The following is a 22,569-nucleotide window of genomic DNA, read 5'->3' on the forward strand; positions in this document are numbered from 1 at the left end:
TTGCACTGGCTGCCGCTTAGTTTCTGGGCTCAATTCCAAGTACTGGTTTTGACCGATAAAGCCTTAAACAGCTCAGGACTGCAATATCTCAAGGACCGCCTCTCCCCATATGAACCAACCTGGACCCTGCAATCATTATCTGAGGCCCATCTTCATATGCCTCCGCCATGAGAGGTCTGGAAGGTGGCAACAAGGGAATAGGTATTTTCAGTGGTAGCTCCCCTTTTCTGGAATGCTCTCCCCAGAGAGGCTTGCCTGGCTCCTTCATTATTTATCTTTAGGGGCCAAATAAAAGCATTCCTTTTTAACCAGGCCAGCGACTGATTAACATTCCAGGGCCATTTAAATGGGGTTATTGGTTTGTGTTTGCTCTTGGTTCTTGTCTTTATTATGCATTTTGAGTTCTCATTTTGAAATTTTATGTTGTGAATCATCATCATCTCTCAGATTTAATTTCAGAAAATAGAAAATGAATAAAAACAGAAATATATATTACCCCGTTGCTCAATGCTTTGTCAATGAAAAGTCCCCAAAGATCAGTGACACATGTTTTGTAGCCTTCCTTTTGCCGATGTTCCAGTGCATCACTGTATTCCTTTAAGTTTTGGAGGGAAAACAAGTCCAGCTTGCATTTGGTGATACTCTTGCGAGCCTCTGAAATTGCTCCTGAAAGGTCTTGCTGTGACCAGTCAGCATGTTCATAAAGATTGGATAAGGCCCTAGGGGAGATGAATTATTTATTTATTTTTTCATTTTTTCATTTATATTCTGCCTTTCCTCCACAGAGCCAAGGTGGAGTATATGGCTCTCCCTGTCTCCATTTTGTTCCCATAACAAACTTGTGAAGCAGGTTAGGCTGAGAGATAGTGACTTCCTGAAAGTGTAAAATAATGGGAGTGTAAAATAAATTACTATGAGACATACTGAATATTATCAGTAAAGCAAAACAAAAAAGCCAATTCTCTTTATGAAAAACCAGAAAAACATGCAAAAGTTGGCTAGGTTGTTGTTGTTGCTTGGAAAGAATTTGATACGCCCGTGGGATTTTTCAGTGCAAATAACATCAAAGCCTAAGGAAAGAGCTCAGCAGTCAGCAAAAGGAAAAAGGAAGACTATATATATATATATATATATATATATATATATATATATATATGCAGGTTTTGGTGTCCTCGGGTGTCTTCCCGTGTAAAAGTTGGGGTGTCTAGGCGACGTTTCGACGAGGTCTCACTCGTCATCTTCAGGCTGGTGCTTTCGGCTTCTTGTTACTGGAACAGAGCAGGATCTCAGTGTTTGAGTTCCTATAAATACTGTAGAGGGGGTGTGGTGTATAGCCTCCAATGTTCTGGGCAGAGAGGAAGTTCCCAGGCTAGTGTGCCTTTTCTTCTTTTGTTCCTTAATTACTTGAGAGATATCTTGAGTGATTTCTTGAGTGATATCCTGAGTACCACTTAGGTGGGTCATTAGGTGTGGATTAGTTGTTAAAGTCTTTGTGTCTTGACCTCTTGAACTTTGTGAAGAGTTTTCCTGAGAAGATGGCTGTACTGTACTTAGTTGTGCTCTGGCTTGGCTTCGTGTATAGGGGCGAGCTGTGGTTTTGTGGCTTGTGTCAGCCAGATCTGTGTAGGGATTGCAGGGGGGTGCAGCATCCGGAGGTGCCACCATGGATTGGCTACTGGATGGTGTCTGTAATTCATCTGTGGAGAGGGTCTGGGTTTGGGTCTGGTGTGGTTGATTGGTGTTGGCGTTCTGTGTGCCTCTGGATCTGGTGTCAGTTTTTGTGGGGAGGGCTAATTTCCAGATGTCTGGCAAGCGGGATGTGTCGTCACGCTTGTTCATGTTGTGAGGGTGTTTCTCTATCTCGATGGCTTCCATGATTATTCTCTTGTGGTGATGTTCCGTGTTAAAGAGCAATTTGGAATCTGCAAAATTAATTTCGTGTCCTGTTTCTTTCATGTGTTGGAAAAGAGAGGAAGTTTTTTCTTCTTTTTTGACGGCATTCTTGTGTTCTGCGATACGTGCATTTATTCGTCTGTTTGTTTGTCCAATGTACGTGGCTGGGCAGACTTTGCAGGGTATTTCATAGATCCCTTGGTTTTCCAACTGGAAAACGTCGCCTAGACACCCCAACTTTTACACGGGAAGACAACCGAGGACACCAAAACCTGCATTCCTGTACCCGTGAAAATCTACGAAGGCATATATATATATATATATATATCCCCAAAAAACTACAACCTCCCCTCCCAAAACTGGATAAAGGCTAAAGATAAACAAAGTGCAACTATAAGGGACTGAAAATAAAAGACTTCCGGGTTGGCTATGAAGCCAGTGGCATTAGATGGCGTATACTGTTGTACACTGCTGCAAGGAGCAGGGCAGCTCTGGTACTGATGCTCACACCCGGGCGTGTCGGAAACCCATCATCTTAGGCATGCCAAGTGTAGGGACTGAGTAGGACTGAGTAAGCTGTCTGGGTATAGATTTGATTGCTGATTCAGGACCCTAAACTGTGTTTTATATAATCAACTTTTTATTTGGTTCTGTGTGCATCGCAATGTTCTTTTGTTGCTATGGCCAATGGCTGACGCAAATAAAGTTTCATTCATTCACTCTGTCTGGGTATGGAACTGGGACTGGGAGAGTGCACCACGGAGAAAGCAGAAGGCCTGAAGAGATTGTGAAGACCAGAAACTTGCTCGAAATGAATAAGCTATCCCTGTGTAGGTGCTGGGTTAAAAGTGTAAGTGTGTGTGTAAGCTGAGCTAGAAGCAGGCAGAAGCCAGGGAGTGTGAGAGACTGCTAGAATCCAACGCTGTGACTATGGGAGAAGCAAGACCTTCTGAGGTGTTAATGCTGTGAGCCCCTCCATCATAGGCTCAGGTTGCATATATGTGTAAATAAACCATATATCATACAGGCACCCTTGTCTCAGAATAGTGCAAAATTCCAGGGATTTCAGGCGCTTACACAGAGTTCAGTTTCCTTGGAATGAGGGGCAGCAGAGACTGTGATGTATCTAGGATATATGCTTCAAAGATCAGCTCACTCACAAACACTGGCTTTTGTCTTTCCCACTACCAGGCAGGTGAGGGAGGCAAGCTACTCATTTGCCCTCTGGTACAAGGCCACTTCCTTTTTCAGAATAATGGCCATGCTTAGGCAGTACTTTGTCTGGCTAATTCAACAATTGAGTTCTCCATTGCTGGATGCAGGAATTATAAGAGATTCAGGCACCATATAGTTAACCACCACCTGCCCCCTCACAAAAACAAAAACCACAACAGTATTTATATCTGAATGATTCATATTTGAATCCCACCCTTTCTCTTACGAGCCTAGATCAGGGATTTAGCCTCACCTCCACCCTGTTTGGAGAAAAGATAAATGACATAAAAGATAAGAGAATGCCCAAGGACAACCAATGAGCTCCCTTGATGAACAAGAAATTCCCACATATTAACCAGCATGTCAGTTTATCACATCTAAACAAGGCTCATTTCCTAATCTAATACATTGCGCATGTTTTTTCTCCTCCTTAATCAGAGTTTTAGCATCATGGGTGAGTGTGCAGGAAGCAAATAGACCAGAAGTGGGGAACCAGTGGCCCAGAGATGTTGCTAGACTGACACTGACTCCAGCCCTGACAGCTGGCCAGAATGCCTGGGGCTTATGGGAGTTGGAGTCCAATAGCATCTGAAGGGTCACAGGTTCCCCATTCCTGAAACAGATAATATATATCAATAATTTCATTGCCTCTCATGACTAATAATTCATTTTGTGCTCTAGTAATGTATCAGCTTAGGGACGCGGGTGGCGCTGTGGGTTAAACCACAGAGCCTAGGACATGTCGATCAGAGATCGGCGGTTCAAATCCCCGTGATGGGGTGAGTTCCCGTTGCTCAGTCCCTGCTCCTGCCAACCTAGCAGTTTGAAAGCACGTCGAAGTGCCAGTAGATAAATAGGTACCGCTCCAGCGGGAAGGTAAACGGCGTTTCCGTGCGCTGCTCTGGTTCACCAGAAGCTGCTTAGTCATGCTGGCCACATGACCCGAAAGCTGTAGGCCGGCTCTCTCAGCCAATAAAGCGAGATGAGCACCACAACCCCAGAGTCGGCCATGACGGGACCTAATGGTCAGGGGTCCCTTTACCTTTACCTTTAATGTATCAGCTTACCTCGCTTTCCCCCTCCCTCCATTCCCTACCCTGTCCAGCACTTTATTCTCTGAGTTTCTGAATGCCTGAGATGTTCGCTCTACAGCACGTTAAGTTGCTTATTTCCTTCCTTGGTGTTATGTTGATATAAATGCAGCACAATCTACAAGCATTACTAGCACAGAAAGAAACTGCCTTTCTTCAGTATTAGTTATTCAGTATGACAGTAAAAGTTCTACTGAATTATGAAATTATTTGTCTGCAAAATTTCAAACATTTTAACAGCAATGGACGTTTTATTTCAGTTGCCTGCAGTAGCTGGTTGGTCACCTGATGGTGCACTGCCCTCTAGAGCAGGCAAAGGCAAACTCAGCCCTCCAGATGTTTTGGGACTACAACTCCCATCATCCCTAGCTAGCAGGACCAGTGGTCAGGGATGATGGGAGTTGTAGTCCCAAAACATCTGGAGGGCCGAGTTTGCCTATGCCTACTTTAGAAGCTATTCTACAGAAAAGAAAAAAGGTGGGGGGACCCAACAGAGGATTTATAGGCTAAGCCTGTGTTGTGAACTTTTACCACCACTTTACTTACTTTCAAGTCTGGCAAGTTTCTAACAGCACACTGGCTATTCTCCATGTTCCCCTTCACAGAAAAGTTTCTGGGCAGCCATATATGGACCACTGTTTAGTCACTGCAGTATGGACCATAGAAATGTCAAAAGGGAACTTGTCATTGCACCATCCTTACCATGTGGAGCCAGATGATCCAGTGATGTATGAAATACAATCTAAGAGATTCAATTTTTGAAGACCATACAGGTTGCCATGTAAAGCTGTGAATGCCCTGGCACCTCCTCCTGTTGTCATGACAGCCACCACTGGCACCTGTTCAAACATAAAACATTTTTTAATAATCAAATGTAAGGGTGCATTAAGAAACCAATGATTAAAACTAATACATGGGGATAATATGATGAGGTCCTCACAGCCCCTGTTCTTCCTTTCTAAACAGAATGCTGAAGTCACTCTTAATATGATTTTGATATTGAAGTCAGTTGTACATCCTCTGAAGGAAGCAAGGTTCGGATCCGGGGAGGGCAGTGCAAGGAGGGTGCAACAATCATGCCACTCAGGGCTGGTGTCACTCCAGCAGCGGTAGGGTCTGGGTGGGTGCAATGGGCTCCATTCATCCCCCGCCCCTCACTCCACCCCCAGTGCAGGGCACAGACACACACACACACACAGGGCGGCATGGAGACATGCTCTGTCGCTGCCTGCTAGACCAACTTTCTCTCTGTTTCACAATAAGGATAGTAAGATTAATAAATGGAACCTTGGGAGAGTTCCGGCAAGGCAAGATAGCAAACGCCACAACCGTGTGGAGCTCCTGAGGACCGGCAGCTCCAATGGCACATCCTTAAAGCCTTTGATTGCTTAGAATGGAAATATCTTCCTTCCTTCCTTCCTTCCAATTGTTTAAACCAATTCATGAACCAAGAACCTGTCAATTGACCACTAATAATAAAACATACATTGTAGATATTTTTCCACATTTATTATGCTATTTTTGTGCTATACAAATGACATGAGAAAACTTGGTATACTTGTTTGTATAACATTATTCTTGTTTATAAAACCCAATTAAAAAAAAAAGAATGGCAATATCTATTAGCAGTATTAACTAACATGAAATTTGGCCCCAACTTCCTACAAACCCTCAAACAAATTTATCCCCAAGCCTCAGCAAAATGCAGAATTAACAATATGGACTCCAATAGCACAGCAATCCAAAGAGGAACAAAACAAGGATGCCCACTGTCTCCCTTCCAATTCATCTTGGCCCTGGAACGCCTAGCAATCCGACTCTGAGCAGCCCCAGATATTGAGGGTATGGAAATAAAAGGTAAAACCTACAAACTAGGGCTCTTCACAGACCACCTGATGGTCATAACACCAGGCCCTATAAACACAACAACCACCCTAACTAAAGAAGTCAACACATTCACAATGGTGTCAGGCCTACAAGTAAACTTTATAAAATCTGAGGCTATGTGCTTCAACACCCACATACCGCTGCATACCCAAAAGCGATTCACCAACACCACAAAGATAAAACTCTGCCGCACCAAATTCAGGTACCTAGCAGTTCAAATAACCAGAAACCTCAACAAACTATACCTCAACAATTATAAGTCCCTGTGATGACATATCAACAGAGGCTTGAGGAAATGGAACAACACCAAATTCACCCTCATAGACAAAATACCCATGATCAAAATGATCACGCTCCCAAATCTAACCCTAACCCTTATTCCAAACCCTCCCAATCTGGATTCCCCCAACCTAACTCCATAAGTGGCAGAATAAACTACACTAGGTCCTTGACCATCTTCAAAAACCTTCTCCTGACAGCAAAGGGACACAGCAAAGGGATACTATCCACAATATACAACATACTGCTCCAAAATCCCACAAACCCCTTTGATGCAATCAAAAAACAATAGGAGCATGACATAGGCTATGAAATAAACCCCACACTATGGACTAGAATGTGATCTAAACCTCCCTTTAAGTCCACATCAGCCAGAAGAAGGGAACTCACTCTGAAACTCACCTACGGGTGGTACTTAACACCATGGAAACTGGCACTGATACGACCAGGAAACTCACCAAGATGTTGGAGAGGCTGCACATCTATAGGTACATACCTCCACATGTGGTGGAAATGCCCTAAAACCCAACCCTTCTGGACAGCACTTCTACAAGAAATATGCAAAATAACTAAACAGGCATTAGAACTCACGCCAGAACTGGCCCTACTGAACATCTTCCAAGATCATAATGACCACTCACATTATACAGAGCTTATAACCCACCTACTCTCAGCAGCCAGAAACCTCATAGCCAGACACTGGAGAGACCTGTCAGGAGTAAACATGGACCAATGGTATCAAATTGTATGGGAAGTGGCATTACTATAAAAGCTAACCAACTGAAACTAACACGGGGACAAACAGAAGAGGGTGTCTTCACCCCAGTATGGTTCCCCTTTATCACAAACATAGTCCAACAAGACAACAACAACAATCCACCGGCAGCATATGAATCAATCTGGCTTATCTGACTCAACAAGCCCTCTCCCCTCACAAATGCAAACAAACACCACTGCAGCCAACCACAGACAACCAACCACACCCTGCCCCTATATCTTCTGCTTGTCTCTCATGGGGAGGCATTATAGATCAGTGCTACATTTTGTTTGTCTGTTTAATTTGTATACTGCCCTATACCCGCAGGTCTGAGTTTTGCACACATTTGCATAAGTTCCACAATTCATTTTTTTTAATAATATTTATTAAAAGTTTCCAATTATAACAATATAAAAAAAACAAAACATCCAAATTTAAGATCTTATTTTCCATAACATCTTTCCAGGACTTCCCCTCCCCTCCCCCTCTTATATTCCAATTCTTACAAATAAATTCAGCAATTTATTATCCCAAATTTTAACCTTATTATCATTAGCCCAATTTAAAAATATTTTCCCATCTCCTAAGATCGACCCATTCCCTTCCACGCGTTCCCCCCTTTAATATACATAAAAGATTAAAATATAATAAAATAAAATATGATTTTACACCCTTTGGATTCCAAATTTCCCTCCCCCTTTTCCTGGTTGCGTTCCCCATATTTATCAACATCTGATGTCTTCCTGGAGCTCCCACATTTATTTAAACCATAGTCCTTTACCAGTCTTCTTTAATTTTAAATGTCCAATCTTGGAAGGAGTCTATCTCAAAAAGGCCCATTTTTTCCATCCAGATTTTTATATACTTGGGAGTAAAAACTTTTATATACTTGGGAGTAAAAAAGGTTTATTTCTTAAACCTTTCAAATCTGGATGTCCCAAATGTTCCCACTTCCAACTTTGTCCAATTCTTATTATTCTTGTTGTTCTTGTTAATCTCTCTCCTCTTTCTTTTCCTGTTTTCCTGCACAAATGTTCTAATTCCAAAAGCTTCTAAATTCCACTGCAGAGGCTCTGTTATTCAGGAACGAAACATGATGCCAAGTCCCTTCCATTCTTCAATAGATAAGACTATTGTCTCCTTTAGTGTGTAAACCTCTGTAGCCAAAATAGTGTTCCGTTTCTGCAGTTTCCCAGGAGATAAAAAGTTCTGTCAAATTCGATGCCAACAACTTGTAATATCCCTCGGCTCCTCTAGGTGGATTGTAATAACTCAGTTCCCTTCCAGATCACGTCCACCAGTCAAAGTAACTTATTATTCCTTGTTTTAAACATTTTGTATCCAATTTGTAACAAATATAACCGGCAAAGTCCTCGTAACAAAGTTCTCATTTTTGTTCTTCTGCTTTGACAGCTCTTTGACAGCTGTCAAAACCTCTCATTGTCTTCTCCCGGCGCTCTAACTAAAACGCTCCCAGGTTCCGGGGGGGGGGTTTGCTTTTTGATTAAATTCCACTTTTCTCCTCCAGCTCAATCTTATAGTTTTCCATCGCGAAATTTCATAACTTTATCAAAATAGGGTTGCGCTCAATCTTAGATGTTAAGTCCTTTACTTTAGCTCCTCTACAACGGGGGGGGGGGGCTGACTTCCTTTTTACGCCTCCCCCGCTCGTTCCGAATTCTTAAAAAAAATTCTTGCCTTTTTTAATCCAAGTTCCAATTACTCACGGGTTATGCTTTTAAGTCCAAATTTCCAATAGAAGAAGTCAGCGCTCTCCGTCGAATGGCATGCGGCTTCGCTCGGCAGGGGAAGCGGAGGACTCAAAGCACCCCCCCCCCCGTCACCCGTTCCGTAGCCTTTAAAAAGGCTCATAAGTTCCACAATTCAATCCCAAGCATCTCCATTGGAGTGGGAGTTCATTGAGACCAACATAATGCCAGGGACTTGGGAAAACCACTGTCACTCAAAGCAGACAGTACCAAGCTATGGGCAGACAAAGGGTTTCCGCAGTGGAACATGTCTACCAGAGGCGGTTTTAGGGTAGCACACCGGTTCAGCCACACTTGGTGCCACACTGCTGGGGCACCACAATGATACCCTAGAATGGAGTGCAAGAGGCAGGGGGGTATGTGTGCCAAAGTCTGCCATTGTGTCTACTGATAGTGGGAGGAAAGTTTGACCAATTTCCCCTCTCACCTGCAGCTCCCAGCGCTCTCTGAAAATCTGTTTGGAGGAGCAACAGCATACAGAGCAGCAACCGGATTCCATCCTGTGTTCATATATGTTCAAATACTTCCCTTTATGGTGAATTCAGCCTTTACTGTATCCCGTAAATAGTGGATTTGCTGTATTTTATTTATTTGTTTGTTTATTTTATTTGCTGAAAACAGTCACACAAATTTAAAAAAAACAATCAAACTGTGCCTATAAAGCGTCTTTTGGTTAAAAAAAAGAGAGGCTAACTCCTTCATACCAAATATTTATTAAGCAAAATTTTGTCCTACGTACCTCATGATCTTGTAAGCCCTTCTTTAAGCCGAGAGCCCTTTCCAGGGCAGCTACAACAAACTTCTTCCGTTCCTGTATAACTGTTTGTTCATCCATACATAGTTCATACCCCAAACGCACATCCAGGTTTTTCAGCCTTGCATGTAGGCCAGAGCAGAACAAAGAAAGCATCAGTGCACTGCATCCTCCCACCCTCCATTTGTTATCATTTTCTTATGAAGAGCCACAGTCTCAACAAAAAACACGTATCCAAAGCAAATGTTTCCATTTCAAGGAAAGCTTCCATTGGCCCCTCTTAGAGGCCAATAGCAGCTTCAGGACCTTAGCAGAGGGAGAGTTAAACTTCATTCCCTATATTATTTACTAGTTTCATGTAAATACTTCAAGTACCAAATCTGGCCAAATCCTAGGAGCCCCCCTCAATGTACTATAATCCTCTAAATATTTAGATATATATTTCAGATAGTAAATAGAAGTCAAGTAGGCAGAGTTGGGTAAAATTAACACTATCGTGTTACCATTTTTTCACGTCCACACATAGATCAACTGTTTTGTCCTAGAGAAAGAGAAAAGATGGAATGCTGTCAGTAACCTGCCATAACATGACATACCGTTTGGTAGTATGACATACTGCCTGGTATCCCCAGAGGAAAGCAGGCAGCAGCCACACATCACACATACCTCCATTCAGGGCTAGCAAAATGGGGCCTTGTATTTGATCCTAGAATGTCCCGCTTTTCCTCAGAACATCCCTATTTTCATCAGAGAAATATTAGAGAGTATGGAGTTATGTGACCCCTAAGCCAAGGAGATAAGCAACTACACAACCTTTAGAAGGCATCTGGAGACAGCCAAGTAAAGGGAAGTTTTTAATGTTTAATATTTTATTATGTTTTTATAAATGTTGGAAGCCACCCAGAGTGGCTGGGGCAACCCAGTCAAATGGGTGGAGTATGGATAGTAGTAGTAGAAATCGCGTCTGCGCATGTCTGCGGCGCCGGAAATTGCGCCTGTGCAGAAGCGATTTCCGGCATCTGGGCATGTGCAGAAGCGATTTCTGGAGCTGCGGAAGAGAGTCCCTGCACCTCACTGGGCCAGTTTAGCGCAGCACACTGGGACTCGGTGAGCAGGCGGCTCAGTTCTGGGGCAGCTCGTGGGCCAGTTAAATGGCCTCCACAGGCCGCTTCTGGCTCATGGGCCACACGTTGCCGACTCCTGATCTAGCCCTTTAGACAAAATACTGGTGAAGTCCATGAAGTAATACTAGGAGCTGCAGAACAATCCATGCAACTTTTAGAAATCACTAGCGTGTGTGAGTGTAAGAGAGAGAGAGGGGGAGGGAGGGAGAGAGAGAGAGAGAGAGCTCCACCAGAATTTAATCTACAAGTAGCAACAACAACTGGAGCTTTAATAATTGTGTGAATGAGGTTACATAAACACATGTAGTCTGTCATCCAAATATGAGAAAAGGTTTTGCTCACTGAAGCCCTTTGTTCTACACAACTCTTAAAGGAGCTAAGTTCTCCATTGACTGCAGTCATCCTATTCACAAGCATGATAGGCAAAATGTATGAATCACTTCTTCAAGTTTGAAAAAGCAGGTGTCATTAGCTGAGAAACTCTTAAGTTGCTGGGCTCCAATTCCTATTTTTTTCATGCTGGCGGATGTGAATTGGAGTCCAATTGAATTGAAGTGCCACAGGTTCTCCCTTGCACACTTACTGGTGGTGCTGTGTGAGCTGCTTCCCTTCATTTATTCCCATGGCTTTTTGGCAATGTGTGTGAAGGAATCATACAAATGCAGCAGTGGCACAGTTCCTTTCTGTAGTATCATCATCATCATCATCATCATCATCATCATCATCATCATCCTGCCCACATAATTTCTAGCAGGACCATGTTGGGTGCAATTTCCCCATACCTAAATGTTGTACCTTCTGTGCCCCAGATTTTGTACTTCCAGACACTGAACAATCAACAAATTTGTCCTGCCCATTCCAGTTTCTCTACATTTTTGCATAGAATTATCCTTACCAACTTGATAAGATCAGAGGTACAGCAGGTACTTTGCACAGAAAAAGTCCCTGGCTCTCTAGGTAAGACTGGGAAAGATCCCAATTCTGGAGAGCTGCTGCCAGTCAATATAGATCAGCTTTCCTCACCCTGATGCTCTCCAGATGTTTTGTACTACAATTCCCATTCACCCTGCCTATTGGCCATGCTGGCTGGGGCTGATGGGAGTTGTCCACAACATCTGGATGGGGCACCAGATTGGGGAATACTAGACGATGCTGAGCTAGACAGATCCATGGCTCTGGCTTGGTATGAGGCAGCTTCCTGTGGTATCATGGAATTATAGATTCTATGGTCCTGCTACATTAACTGAAGCCCCTTAACACTGTGATGGATAGAGGGGGGGGGGTGAAATCCCCAAAAAGGATGTTACTTGTTTTCTGAATGCCCAAAATCCCCAAAAAGGATGTTACTTGTTTTCTGTATGCCACAACAGCTGCGAGAAGATTATCAGAAGATTATCAGAAGATTATCAGATTATCAGAAGATTATCAGATTATCAGAAGAATTGGAAGAAACAAGATGTACCAACTATCGAAGAATGGCAGATGAAGACGATAGACTATATGGAACTTGCCGAACTGACTGGGAGACTCTGGGACCAGAGAGAAGAAGATTGGAAGAAGTTTAAAGAATATTTGAAAAAATATGTTAATATTTAAATCTTATAATACTTTGGAAGTGGATATAGGCTGTAGGGTTAGAAGTAGAAGATAGTGTATTTTAAAATAGTATTATTTGCAAGGGATAATATGTGAAGATTTTAAGTAAGTGTGATTTAAAAAATGGTTAAAAATTATGATATATGTAAACTGCTAAAGATGAGGTAAAATGAAAATCAGATAGGGGGACTTGGGGAAGCTCACTTAACAATGTTTAGAAAAAATAAGGATAAGACAAGAATTTGTTTGTATTGTTTGTTTTTATAAAATGAATATTTTTTTGGGGGGGGGGACCACTGATGGATAGTACATAGTTGCTGGCTTACTAATCTTCTGCCATTCATCTTCTATTTGTAAATAGAACAACCACTTGGAGGATTTGTTTTCACAATCAAGTGGTGTATGAATTTTGTTAATAAATAAATGAATATAGTGCTCGCTTTGGCAGCACATATACTAAAATAAATAAATATATTTCCTCCCCGATTTTCCTCTTCCACTATGAAACAATATTTACCTTGCCTATGGTCACTTCTTTTTCCATAGTAAGTGAATCAAGAGGCAAAGTGAAGCAAAGTCTTTTATTTGCATCATTATTTTCACCAGGAGTACACTAAAAGAGAAAGAAGAAAAAATAAAATTATGCCCACACACTTTCTCCAGACCATATATATGTCTCGAGAAAGTGTAGCCTCCTCAGTATTTTGATGTAAAATGAAAGCATTTTATACAGTGGAGGTAGCTTTACATTGCTTTTTAAATTGAAGAGATGATTTAAAAACGTACAGAGCGTGGCTTCTTTGCTGGTTCAATATCCAGTGCAGAGTCCATATTCTTGATGCAGTGAAACCCAAGAGGATCAGCAGGGCACAGCTCAGAGCCTAACATAAAGTCCTGGCTCTTTTCATAGGATCCTTTCACAGTGAATGTGAAGTTTTGCTCTACAAAGGACATAAAGAACCCTGATGTAATTGTCATAACATAGCTTTATTCAGTTCATGAGCATGTATAAATTCCCCTTAAAAAAGCAAACAAAGATTCTAGCAAAAGGGTAGCCAACGTTCTGCCTTCAAAATGTTTTTGGACTACAACTCCCATCTCCTCTGACTGATGGCCATGCCGGATGAGTATTGACGTGAGCTTCAGTCTAACATCTGGAGAGCCCCATTTTGGTGACTCCTATTCCAAACTAATCTTACTGGTGTCAGTGCCATTCTCATGTGACCTCACTCTCCCTTCCAGATGTGTAGGTATGTAAAACGTGTTCTCCCTAGCAGAGAGCGCGTGTTGCGGTGGGGGATACAAGCCACCCCATTGTTGCTGGGCGGATTTGTGGAGGGACCCAGGCAGTGTATTGGTTAATTGGGTTGCTGGGGAGAACTGCTTGTTGCCAATTTTGAAGGAGGGGTCAGAGGTTTTAAATACTGGTCACCCAACTTTGAGCGTTCTCTTGGCTGCTTGCACCGGATCACCCGCCCCCCTCCCTGTATTGGGGGGGGTTGTTCGCTTGACCTTGCTATGCCTGTCATGGGGTCATCTGCTTTGAGGCAGGGGCCTGGTAGGAATTTGTCCATTTGGCTGATTGGCTGGTGCCATTTGGTTTTGCCTACTGCTTAGCAAATCGTCACAACTTGTAAGGTTGGCGGTTAGGCATTGGTTCAAATTGGTTGGTGGAGGGGTAAGTGCCTACCCCTCCAATGGTGGTGCGGAAAGGGAATTCCGTTAAAGGAATCCAGGGGCTTGCCATTCTTTTCGTCCTTGTCACTGGCATTGGACTTGGGCCGTGCAAGCCACCAGGAGCATGAGGGTGAGAAGTGAGGGACTGAGGCCCAGCTTCATTTTCTCCCCAAAATTTGTTTCCCGCACTGGCTTCCATTGGAATCCGGAAGTCCAGTTCTGTCCCCTGGGCAAGGACAGATAGTCGGAACCAATGCCTAAGAAACCACTCACTTGGATGTATTTAAATAAAGTTGTGGCCAAAATCGTGCCAAAAACCCAAACCAAAATTGATGTGTGATGTGTGAGTTATTGGGGGTGGGCTTGGGGACCTTGACATGCAACTACCACTAGCCCACCTCCATTTCGAGCTGGAGGAGATTTTGTGATGGCTCTGGTTCAGTGGAGTCGGGTCCATTGTGGAAAATAGGGCACTGCCCCTCTGACTGCAGTCTTGATTCCTCCAAGTTCACCTGCCTACCTTCTGACTTAAAACTTTAAGAAGTTTAGATAAAAGAAAGAATAAAGAATGGGCTGCTAACCATAATGGCTATATGTTGGAGGCAGTATGCTTCTGAATATCAGTTGCTGGGAATCACAGGAAGGTCTTGCTTGGAGGCTTCCCATACGCATCTGGTTGGCCATTTTGAGAACTAGATGGGCCACTGGATTAGGGCAAATGGGGCATTGCCCTAACAACCTTAGTCTGCCCTCAGCCAGCTACTACTTGCCTGCCTTCTTACCTACAACTAGTCCAGAGGGTAACACTGCCTGCCAGCTTCTTCCTCAGTCTCAGTTTTACTCTTGTAGAACTCAAGTGGGAGGAAGATGGGGACAAAAGTAAAATTAATGGGCTTTGCCTGTCCTTGGCTCTGACTCACCTCCTGTTGGCCTCTCTGCCTTCCGCCCTACCACTCCTAATGGCCACCAGCCACCACTGCTCTAGTGGTGGGTTCTCAGCTCTATAGTTTGCTGCCACATTTGCTCAGTTTTCTGAAGCTCAGTTCTTAACACTGGTGTGTGTGGGACAAGCGCCAGAACTCTGGGGATTAGGAGCCAAGCCGAGAAGATGGGCATGCCAACATCAATCAGAACATTCAATTACACCATTAATCTTTCACACATATGCTGTTGGCAATGAAATTATGATTTCATAAGATAAATACTTCTGCTAAGGTGCCAATAAAGATTACTGATATTTTCTTAATCCCACCCTTCAATAAACTTGGGCCTGGAAATGGACTGGGAGATAGTGTGGCTGGTATAGAACAGGCATAATAAGATGAAGTGCTAATTGCAACTGAGCAATATTCCCCAGATGTATTCCATGCTTTAGTTTAATTGCAGTTTTCAAAGGTTACACCACATTAAATGCATTGAGACCTATAGATTATGACAATCATTCATTTACTTACTATGTAAAATCTACTACATCAATATGTCTTAGGATACACTTGATCATTTAAATCGGCTTAGATCCCCCCCCCCCCATTCGGGCTTGCGCTTACATTTGTGTTCAAAATAAGTATTATTTGATTAAACACTATAGTGGAAGCAAATTAGCACATCATATTAAAATAGTTTTGACCAAACTGTGTGAGGCAGTGGAAGACAGGAGTGCCTGGCGTGCTCTGGTCCATGGGGTCACAAAGAGTCAGACATGACTAAACAACAACAACATTAAAATAGCAAAATAACTAAAGTGTTTGTTTGCAAAGGTCCAGCAATGAGACTTTTAATGAGCAAGTAAAGGGTTTTAATGATAAAACCTTTGAAACCGTTAACTGTAAATCTATTTCTATCTATACATAAAGGTACATATTAACCTCCTTGTTTCTTCTTCATTGCTGTCCCTCCATTCACCTGTACACCCAAGCAGGAAATTTCACGAGACTATACAAAGAGAAAGGGAATAGGTAAAACCTTACTGGTCACGATGTAGCTGTGATGTAACAGGTCCTTCTTTGGCAACGTTTTAAAGAAGATAGAACAAGCCTGGAATATGCCAATAAGTTATAGAATAGCGGTTGGCATATGGCCCTCAGTCCATTTCATGGGAGTATAGGAGAGCCCAAAATGGTGGGCAGAGGAAAAAGGGGGGGAGCTGAAACTAGTGGGCCCTGACTGATTACACACTACACGATAGTGTGTCAATGTAGGTGTGTCACACGGACGCTCCCCACACTGCTCCCAGGGCTGGAAAGTGGTTAGTCACCCTTCGGTTTGCTAGTAAAACTGAATTACTGTGTCGCGAAATGATGCATGTCTAAAAAGTGTGTCACCAACATGAAAAGTTTGGAAAGCTCTGGAGAAGGCAGCCCTCGACTGAAAAAAGGTTCACCACCCCTATGATCATGCCAGAGCTGTTTGCCAGTTGTAAATGCATGAAATCAACATAAATGGGCATAAACATAGTGACTGCTAAGCCACAAGAGACATACATAATAAATTCATTCAATGGTATTTTGTTGTGAAATGGCTTAGTCCTCCTGCCCAAATGTGAAAAGAATTGACCAAGCTTCTAGAAATGATATTAACCATAAATTACAGCTGCAGTCCTAAGCATGCTTACCCCTGAATACAGTGGGCCTTACTTTTGAGTAATTATCATAGGTACATATTTCTTGGTACACATGCACAGAACATGGCTGCATAATTTTGACCCAGAGACTCAACACACCAGGGATACTGCTTCTGTCTCATATAGGCCCATGACTCTCCTTCCTCTCCCCACAGTGACATCTGCTAATATAAAACAGGTAGCATGACATCATTATGGTGTTCTATCCACAACCCCAGTCAGTTTTATTAGCTACTACTTGTGTGGGCCAAGAGATCAGATATAGTGTCATATGTTTTGTAGTAGAAGGTGTTACCAAGGAGGAGAGGATGCGGGTATGTGTGCTTCCTAAAATCTCATTCCTTTCAGCCCACGTCTTATATATATGAGAGAGACTCTACTGGTCACTGACCATAATAAACAGATGCTTCAATATATGAATCTACTTTTAATCACCGTATTTAATAAAATTTAATGACTAGAATTTAATAAAATAGAAAATCGGTGGTTTTATTACCTTCAAGGATATATTTGAAATGGTCACAGATATTTTATTATTATTTATTACCCATCCTTCACCCAAAGGTCCCAGGGTTAATCTGATAGTTAGGTACCCCTGACTGTTAGGTCAAGTCGCGAACGACTCTGGGGTTGCGGCGCTCATCTCGCTTTACTGGCCAAGGGAACTGGCGTTTGTCCGCAGTCAGCTTCTGGGTCATGTGGCCAACATGACTAAGCCACTTCTGGCGAACCAGAGCAGCGCACGGAAACGCCGTTTACCTTCCCGCCGGAGCAGTACCTATTTATCTTCTTGCACTTGATGTGCTTTCAAACTGCTAGGTTGGCAGGAGCAGGGACTGAGGAACGGGAGCTCACCCCGTCGCGGGGCTTCGAACCGCCAACCTTCTGATCGGCAAACCCTAGGCTCTGTGGTTTAACCCACAGCGCCACCCGCTTCCCACAATCTGATAGTTATAGGACTTAATTTTCAGACGAATCAGAGACTGGGTTTGCTTCATGAGCATTTTGAATCCTTTATTATATTTTAGGGTTTACTTTGATCATATATTATTGTTTTTATTCATGATGATGTGTCATGGTTTCGTGATGCTATTTCCCATCTGCAGCAACCACATTGTGCTCTCTTTCTTCCCACATGTCTAGCCACTTCCACCTTAGAAAGTTGTGTCGAGGAGGGAATTTCTGCAGGCATAACTTGCATGCCTTTCCGAAATCTCCTCTTTCACACTACTATTACATATGTAGGAGCTCTATTCTCTTTTACAGGGCCGGATTTAGGTTTAATTAGGTCCTAAGCTACTGAAGGTAATGGGGCCCTTTATATGTCCAGCTGTCCTTTGTCAACAACAAATTATCACTGTTTTTGTGTGTTGAATATATGCTATATGGTAATTTATGGACCTAATAGGTATCTAAAGTCATTTGCACATGTTGCCATGCAATCAGTCCATGCAGAATGTAGGTACCCTATATATAGAAATCAGCAAACCAGTGATATTTTAGGGAGCGGGCTAGGAGGCGGGGCCCATTACTTACATCATAGGAGCCTACACAACGCAAAACACTGTGCTATATGTAGCTTTTATTTTATTTGTTCTTTATCTTATATTTTGGAAATGTACATCCAGTATTTTTTTTCCTTTAATTTTTTGGGGGCCCCCAAAAGAGTGGGGCCCTAATCTATAGCTTGTTTAGCTTGTACGCAAATCTGGCACTGCTCTTTTGCATCTGATTCCCTACTCCCATCCCACAGATTATTAGCTTCAGTGAAGGGTGGGTAATTAATCTAATCTTTATCATCACGCTGGTTGTGTTAAACTATTCATTCATTTTTTCTTTCATTCATTTTCATATACCACCCTTCATTGGAAGAACTTGGGCAGTTCACCAAAGCTACATCTTTCATAACTGTCCTGTGTTACATCAAACTGGGAGTTTCACTGAGGGGCGCATGCTTTAGACCTCGTTTAGAATTCAGCCTGTGCGCCATGCACCCAACATATTGCTGCCCTTGCTAATTTCCCAGCCTGCTGATTGGACTATCTCTGTAGAAATAAGTGACCACGTGGCTTGCAGGTTTCTAATGTGCCATGTTCACTGAAGATTCTTTTAAAATAGGAACTTCCGGGTTAGCACCATCGGTAATGGTGGAATTCCTCTGAATAGGAGGAATTTGCTCTGTGGGAACCGGGTCTGGCCGCCACGGCGAAGGCGGAGACCCCTCAAAAATCACAGGTGGGTGAAGCCTGTGAACGTGGGATTTGGCGGGCACCTTTTGCGCCTCCCCTACTCGCGGAGAAACCCGATTTCAGGGCTCTGGAGTGAAGTGGGGTGAGCGGCGCGGTGCTGTGAATCGACTGCTTTTTCCACGGAATGAAGCCGCAGAGCCGTTGCCAGAGAGCGCGGACGTTTTCCTGTGGACAATTTGATTTTAAAAGCGACTACCCATGAGTAGAATAAATTTGAAGTTTTCAAAGAAAAAAAGACTTAATTTGGTATCGAAGCGGGGAGGCTCAAACAGGAAGTCCGCCTTCCGCTTTTGTAAATAGATCAAAGCAAAGAGGCTGCAAGCTAAAGTCTTGGAAAGTCGATTGGAAAGGACTATTTTTTCCAGCTCTTTAATAAATAGTGAATCCCCCCCCCTTGGAAGCAGGAGAAGGGGGGGGGAGCTTGGACTATATATACCTGCAAGAGACAGGGGAGGAAGTTAAATTTCCACTGCTCAGAACCTGGGAACGGGCTACAAATAGGACTGTTGTGCCTTGGAACATGCTTTGACTGTGAATAGAGAGGTACATTGTTTTTAGCTGTCTTCTTCTGATCTTAAAAAGGAGGAAAAGTAACTGAAAATTGAAACTAACTTTCTTCCTTAAGCTGTGTTTTAAAAGACGTTATTTTGGAGTAACACGAGTACAGATAGCAACTATTTGTACAGATAGCAACTATTTCCCCCTAGAGGAAGTTTCTGAAACTGTTACAAGAATTGGATCTGAGGAATTTTCCACTGTGTGACCTTGGAAATCTTAAGTGTTATGGCAGATGGGAAAGAAAAAGTAGATTTGCCACTCCAAGACAAAACAACAAGGTCTGGGAAGTCCTGGCAGCGAAGAGCGTCAGCATCTGGCCCTTCTGCTTCATCAGCGGCTGTTCCAACACAATCTAAACCAAGAGGGATGTCATCGGAGGAAGCTTTGGCGCTTGCATTAAGTAAGATAAATGCCTCATTGGAACAACTTAATAAGAAAGTTGATGACGCAACTACTACAATTAAGCTAAACACAGAAAGTTTAAATAACTTGGGACAAAAGGTGAATACGAATACTGAAACCATTGAGAAATTGATACAGGAATCTACCACGATACGGCAGACCGCAGAGGAAGCCAGGGAAAAAGTTGCTGCCGTGGAAGTTAAGGTAACACAACTTGAAACAGAGAGAGTCCCAGACCTGCAGAGACAACTTGAAGACCACAAGTTGAAAATTTCTATGATTGAGCTTAAGGGAAAACAGACGAACTTGAGGATCAGAGCTGTACCCAAAGTGGAGAAGGACAATCTGATAGATTTTCTCACGCAGGAATTCGCAGATTTTTGGGATTTGGATTTGGAACAGGACGAATTTAAAATCGTGACTGCCTTTAGACTTGGAAGAGGAGGGAAAGAGAAGAATAGAATAAGAGACTGTTTGATTACCCTCCGAACCAAAGAAGAGAGAGATAAAATTTTGGGTTGGCACTACAAGAATCCTTTGGAAGTAATACAGTCAAGAGTGGAGATCTTTAAAGATATCCCGAAATACCTTTTGGATCTTAGGTCTAATTACAGTGATTTGGTTGCCCTGCTGAGAAAGAACAAAATTAACTTTAGGTGGGAATTTCCCCAAGGTCTATCCTTCAGTTTCAAAGGAAGGAAAATAAAAATAAAATCAGTAGAAGATAAAGTTATTTTTTTGAATAATTACGAGGAAGATCTGCAGAAGGAGCTTGGAAAAGAGTCAAGAGCACCGGACAAAAGATCACCTGATAGAGGACTAGAACAAAAAGCATTGGACAGAAGATCACCAAAAAAAGGAATACTGGACATAGCAAAATTACGCTTTGGACTGGACAATTCAGTGATACCAACAGAAGAAGAGCAAGCATTGGGTGCAGTTGGAGGAAAATCAGAGTAATCACATCATGGCATTGCAAATATTAAGTTGGAATATTAATGGACTGAATTCCCCCCAAAAAGGTGCAGTCTTTCATTTATTGAAAAAGGAACAATTGGACTTGATTTGTCTACAAGAAACACATGTGACAAGGCTACATAGGAAAATACTGAGTAATAAAAGATTGGGCCATGAATTTATTTCATCAGACAAAGTTAAAAAAAGAGGAGTAGTACTTTATGCAAAGGAGAGCCTATCACCGAAATGTATATTTATTTATTTTTTTAAAAAATGATATTTATTGGAGTTTCAGATAATACAAAAAAGAAAGACAAAGAACAAAAGAGAAAAAACAGAGTTAAAAAAGAAAAAAGGGAAAAAAAGCATTCAACATTTACAATCCTTATTTTCGATAACTTTTTTCTACGACTTCCCCTCACCTCCCCTTCTTGTATTCCGTGTCCAAATATTTGTTCAACAAGTTCTTATCCTTAATTTTTAACCCTAGTTTGTTATTATACTTAATTCAATTTATGTATCAAATTTTAACTTATATGCATTGATCATTATACTTAAAGACTTTTTCTAAGGTCGACCCAGTTTCCCTTACACGAATTCCCCATTTTTGTACTAATAGCAATAATAATAAAAAAAAAAACAATAGAAAGGATCAAAATATATTTGTACACCCTTCGGATTCCCAAACCCCGCCCTCCCTTTCCCGGTTTCAATCCCCAAACCATTGTCCATTAGTCCATCTACTATCAGCCTGGATTCCTCACGTCAGAGGCTCTTAATTCTCTCTCAGTTCCTTTCTGCCGGTTTTTTTGATAGTCCTTTGTATTAGCCACCAAATCTCGGAGGGGCTCTGTCCCAAAATTGTCCATGTTCCATCCGGCCGGGCCTCCAAATTTAAAGGTGGAGCTCAAAACTTGTTTCTTAATCCTTTTAGGTCCAAATGTCCCAAAATCTTCAGATCTCCACAAAGGGAGATCTTTCCATTCCTCCTTCTTCAGTTCAAACCAAATTTTCATCATCCAATCCTTTTTTCCTTTTATATCCATCTTGACAGGCCTCCGGCTCTCTTTTGCCTTCTGCAACATTTCAGCCCCTCCTTCCTGGTGCTCCTGTTCAACAAATATCTCTTTCTCCACTTCCTCAAGTTTCTCAAGTTTCCTTTCTTGTTCAGCTGCCTGGACTGTAGACAAAACATGACTCTGCTCTACCAGTTTTCTCACGAGAAAAGCAACCTCATCGAGATCAGCTAGTATTTTTCGACCTATTTCCATTCTTGTAGTGTCCCTGAACCCCCTCTAGGGGGATTCAGGTTATTGAGTATTCCTTACACTTCCAGCCCAAAAGTCCAGTTAACTTGTTTCAATTCTTCTTTATTTTCAACAATTTATCACTATATTGTAGCTAATGTAACCAGCAAAACCATCAGAAACAAAGTTCTCTATTTTTTCCCACTTTGACAGCTAATTTGACAGCTGTCAAAGTCTTCTATGTCTCCTCGGCAGGCTCCTCTCGCGGATCACTCCCGGGTCTCGGGGGGGGCACTTTGGCTCTCAATGTTAACTCTTATCCTCCAGCACAATTACTTATACTGTCAATCCGTGTAATTAATAGTTTTATCCAATAAAAAGGAGATATTCTCTCGACCTTAATTATTTAGTCCTTGCTTCAGGTTGTTTACAAGGCAGGGGAGACAGACTTCCTCTTTGCGTCTTCCCCGATCGTGCCAAATTCAGAAAAATTC

The 22,569-nt window shown here is 42.4% G+C and overlaps 1 protein-coding gene across 5 annotated transcripts in view; it reads right to left on the reverse strand.

Annotated features, from left to right (window-relative positions):
• LOC309340911 (cytosolic phospholipase A2 epsilon-like) overlaps positions 1-22,569 on the reverse strand; it is a 69,606-nt gene that overhangs the window by 14,010 nt on the left and 33,027 nt on the right. For 3 of the 5 annotated variants that reach the window (XM_081860124.1, XM_081860123.1, XM_081860125.1), the window contains 7 exons: positions 15,908-15,974; positions 13,152-13,306; positions 12,883-12,978; positions 10,149-10,186; positions 9,631-9,766; positions 4,902-5,038; positions 497-719 (listed from right to left, as the gene is read on the reverse strand). In XM_081860124.1, coding sequence (XP_081716250.1) covers positions 497-719; positions 4,902-5,038; positions 9,631-9,766; positions 10,149-10,186; positions 12,883-12,978; positions 13,152-13,306; positions 15,908-15,974 — 852 coding nt within the window. Of the gene's footprint in view, positions 1-496; positions 720-4,901; positions 5,039-9,630; positions 9,767-10,148; positions 10,187-12,882; positions 12,979-13,151; positions 13,307-15,907; positions 15,975-16,675; positions 17,591-22,569 lie in introns of those variants that run through there. The other 2 variants (XM_081860126.1, XM_081860127.1) reach the window with 2 other exon arrangements.

Source organism: Podarcis erhardii (genome assembly GCF_964252035.2).
Source record: "Podarcis erhardii genome assembly, chromosome: 1".
Taxonomy (NCBI): Eukaryota; Metazoa; Chordata; class Lepidosauria; order Squamata; family Lacertidae; genus Podarcis; species Podarcis erhardii.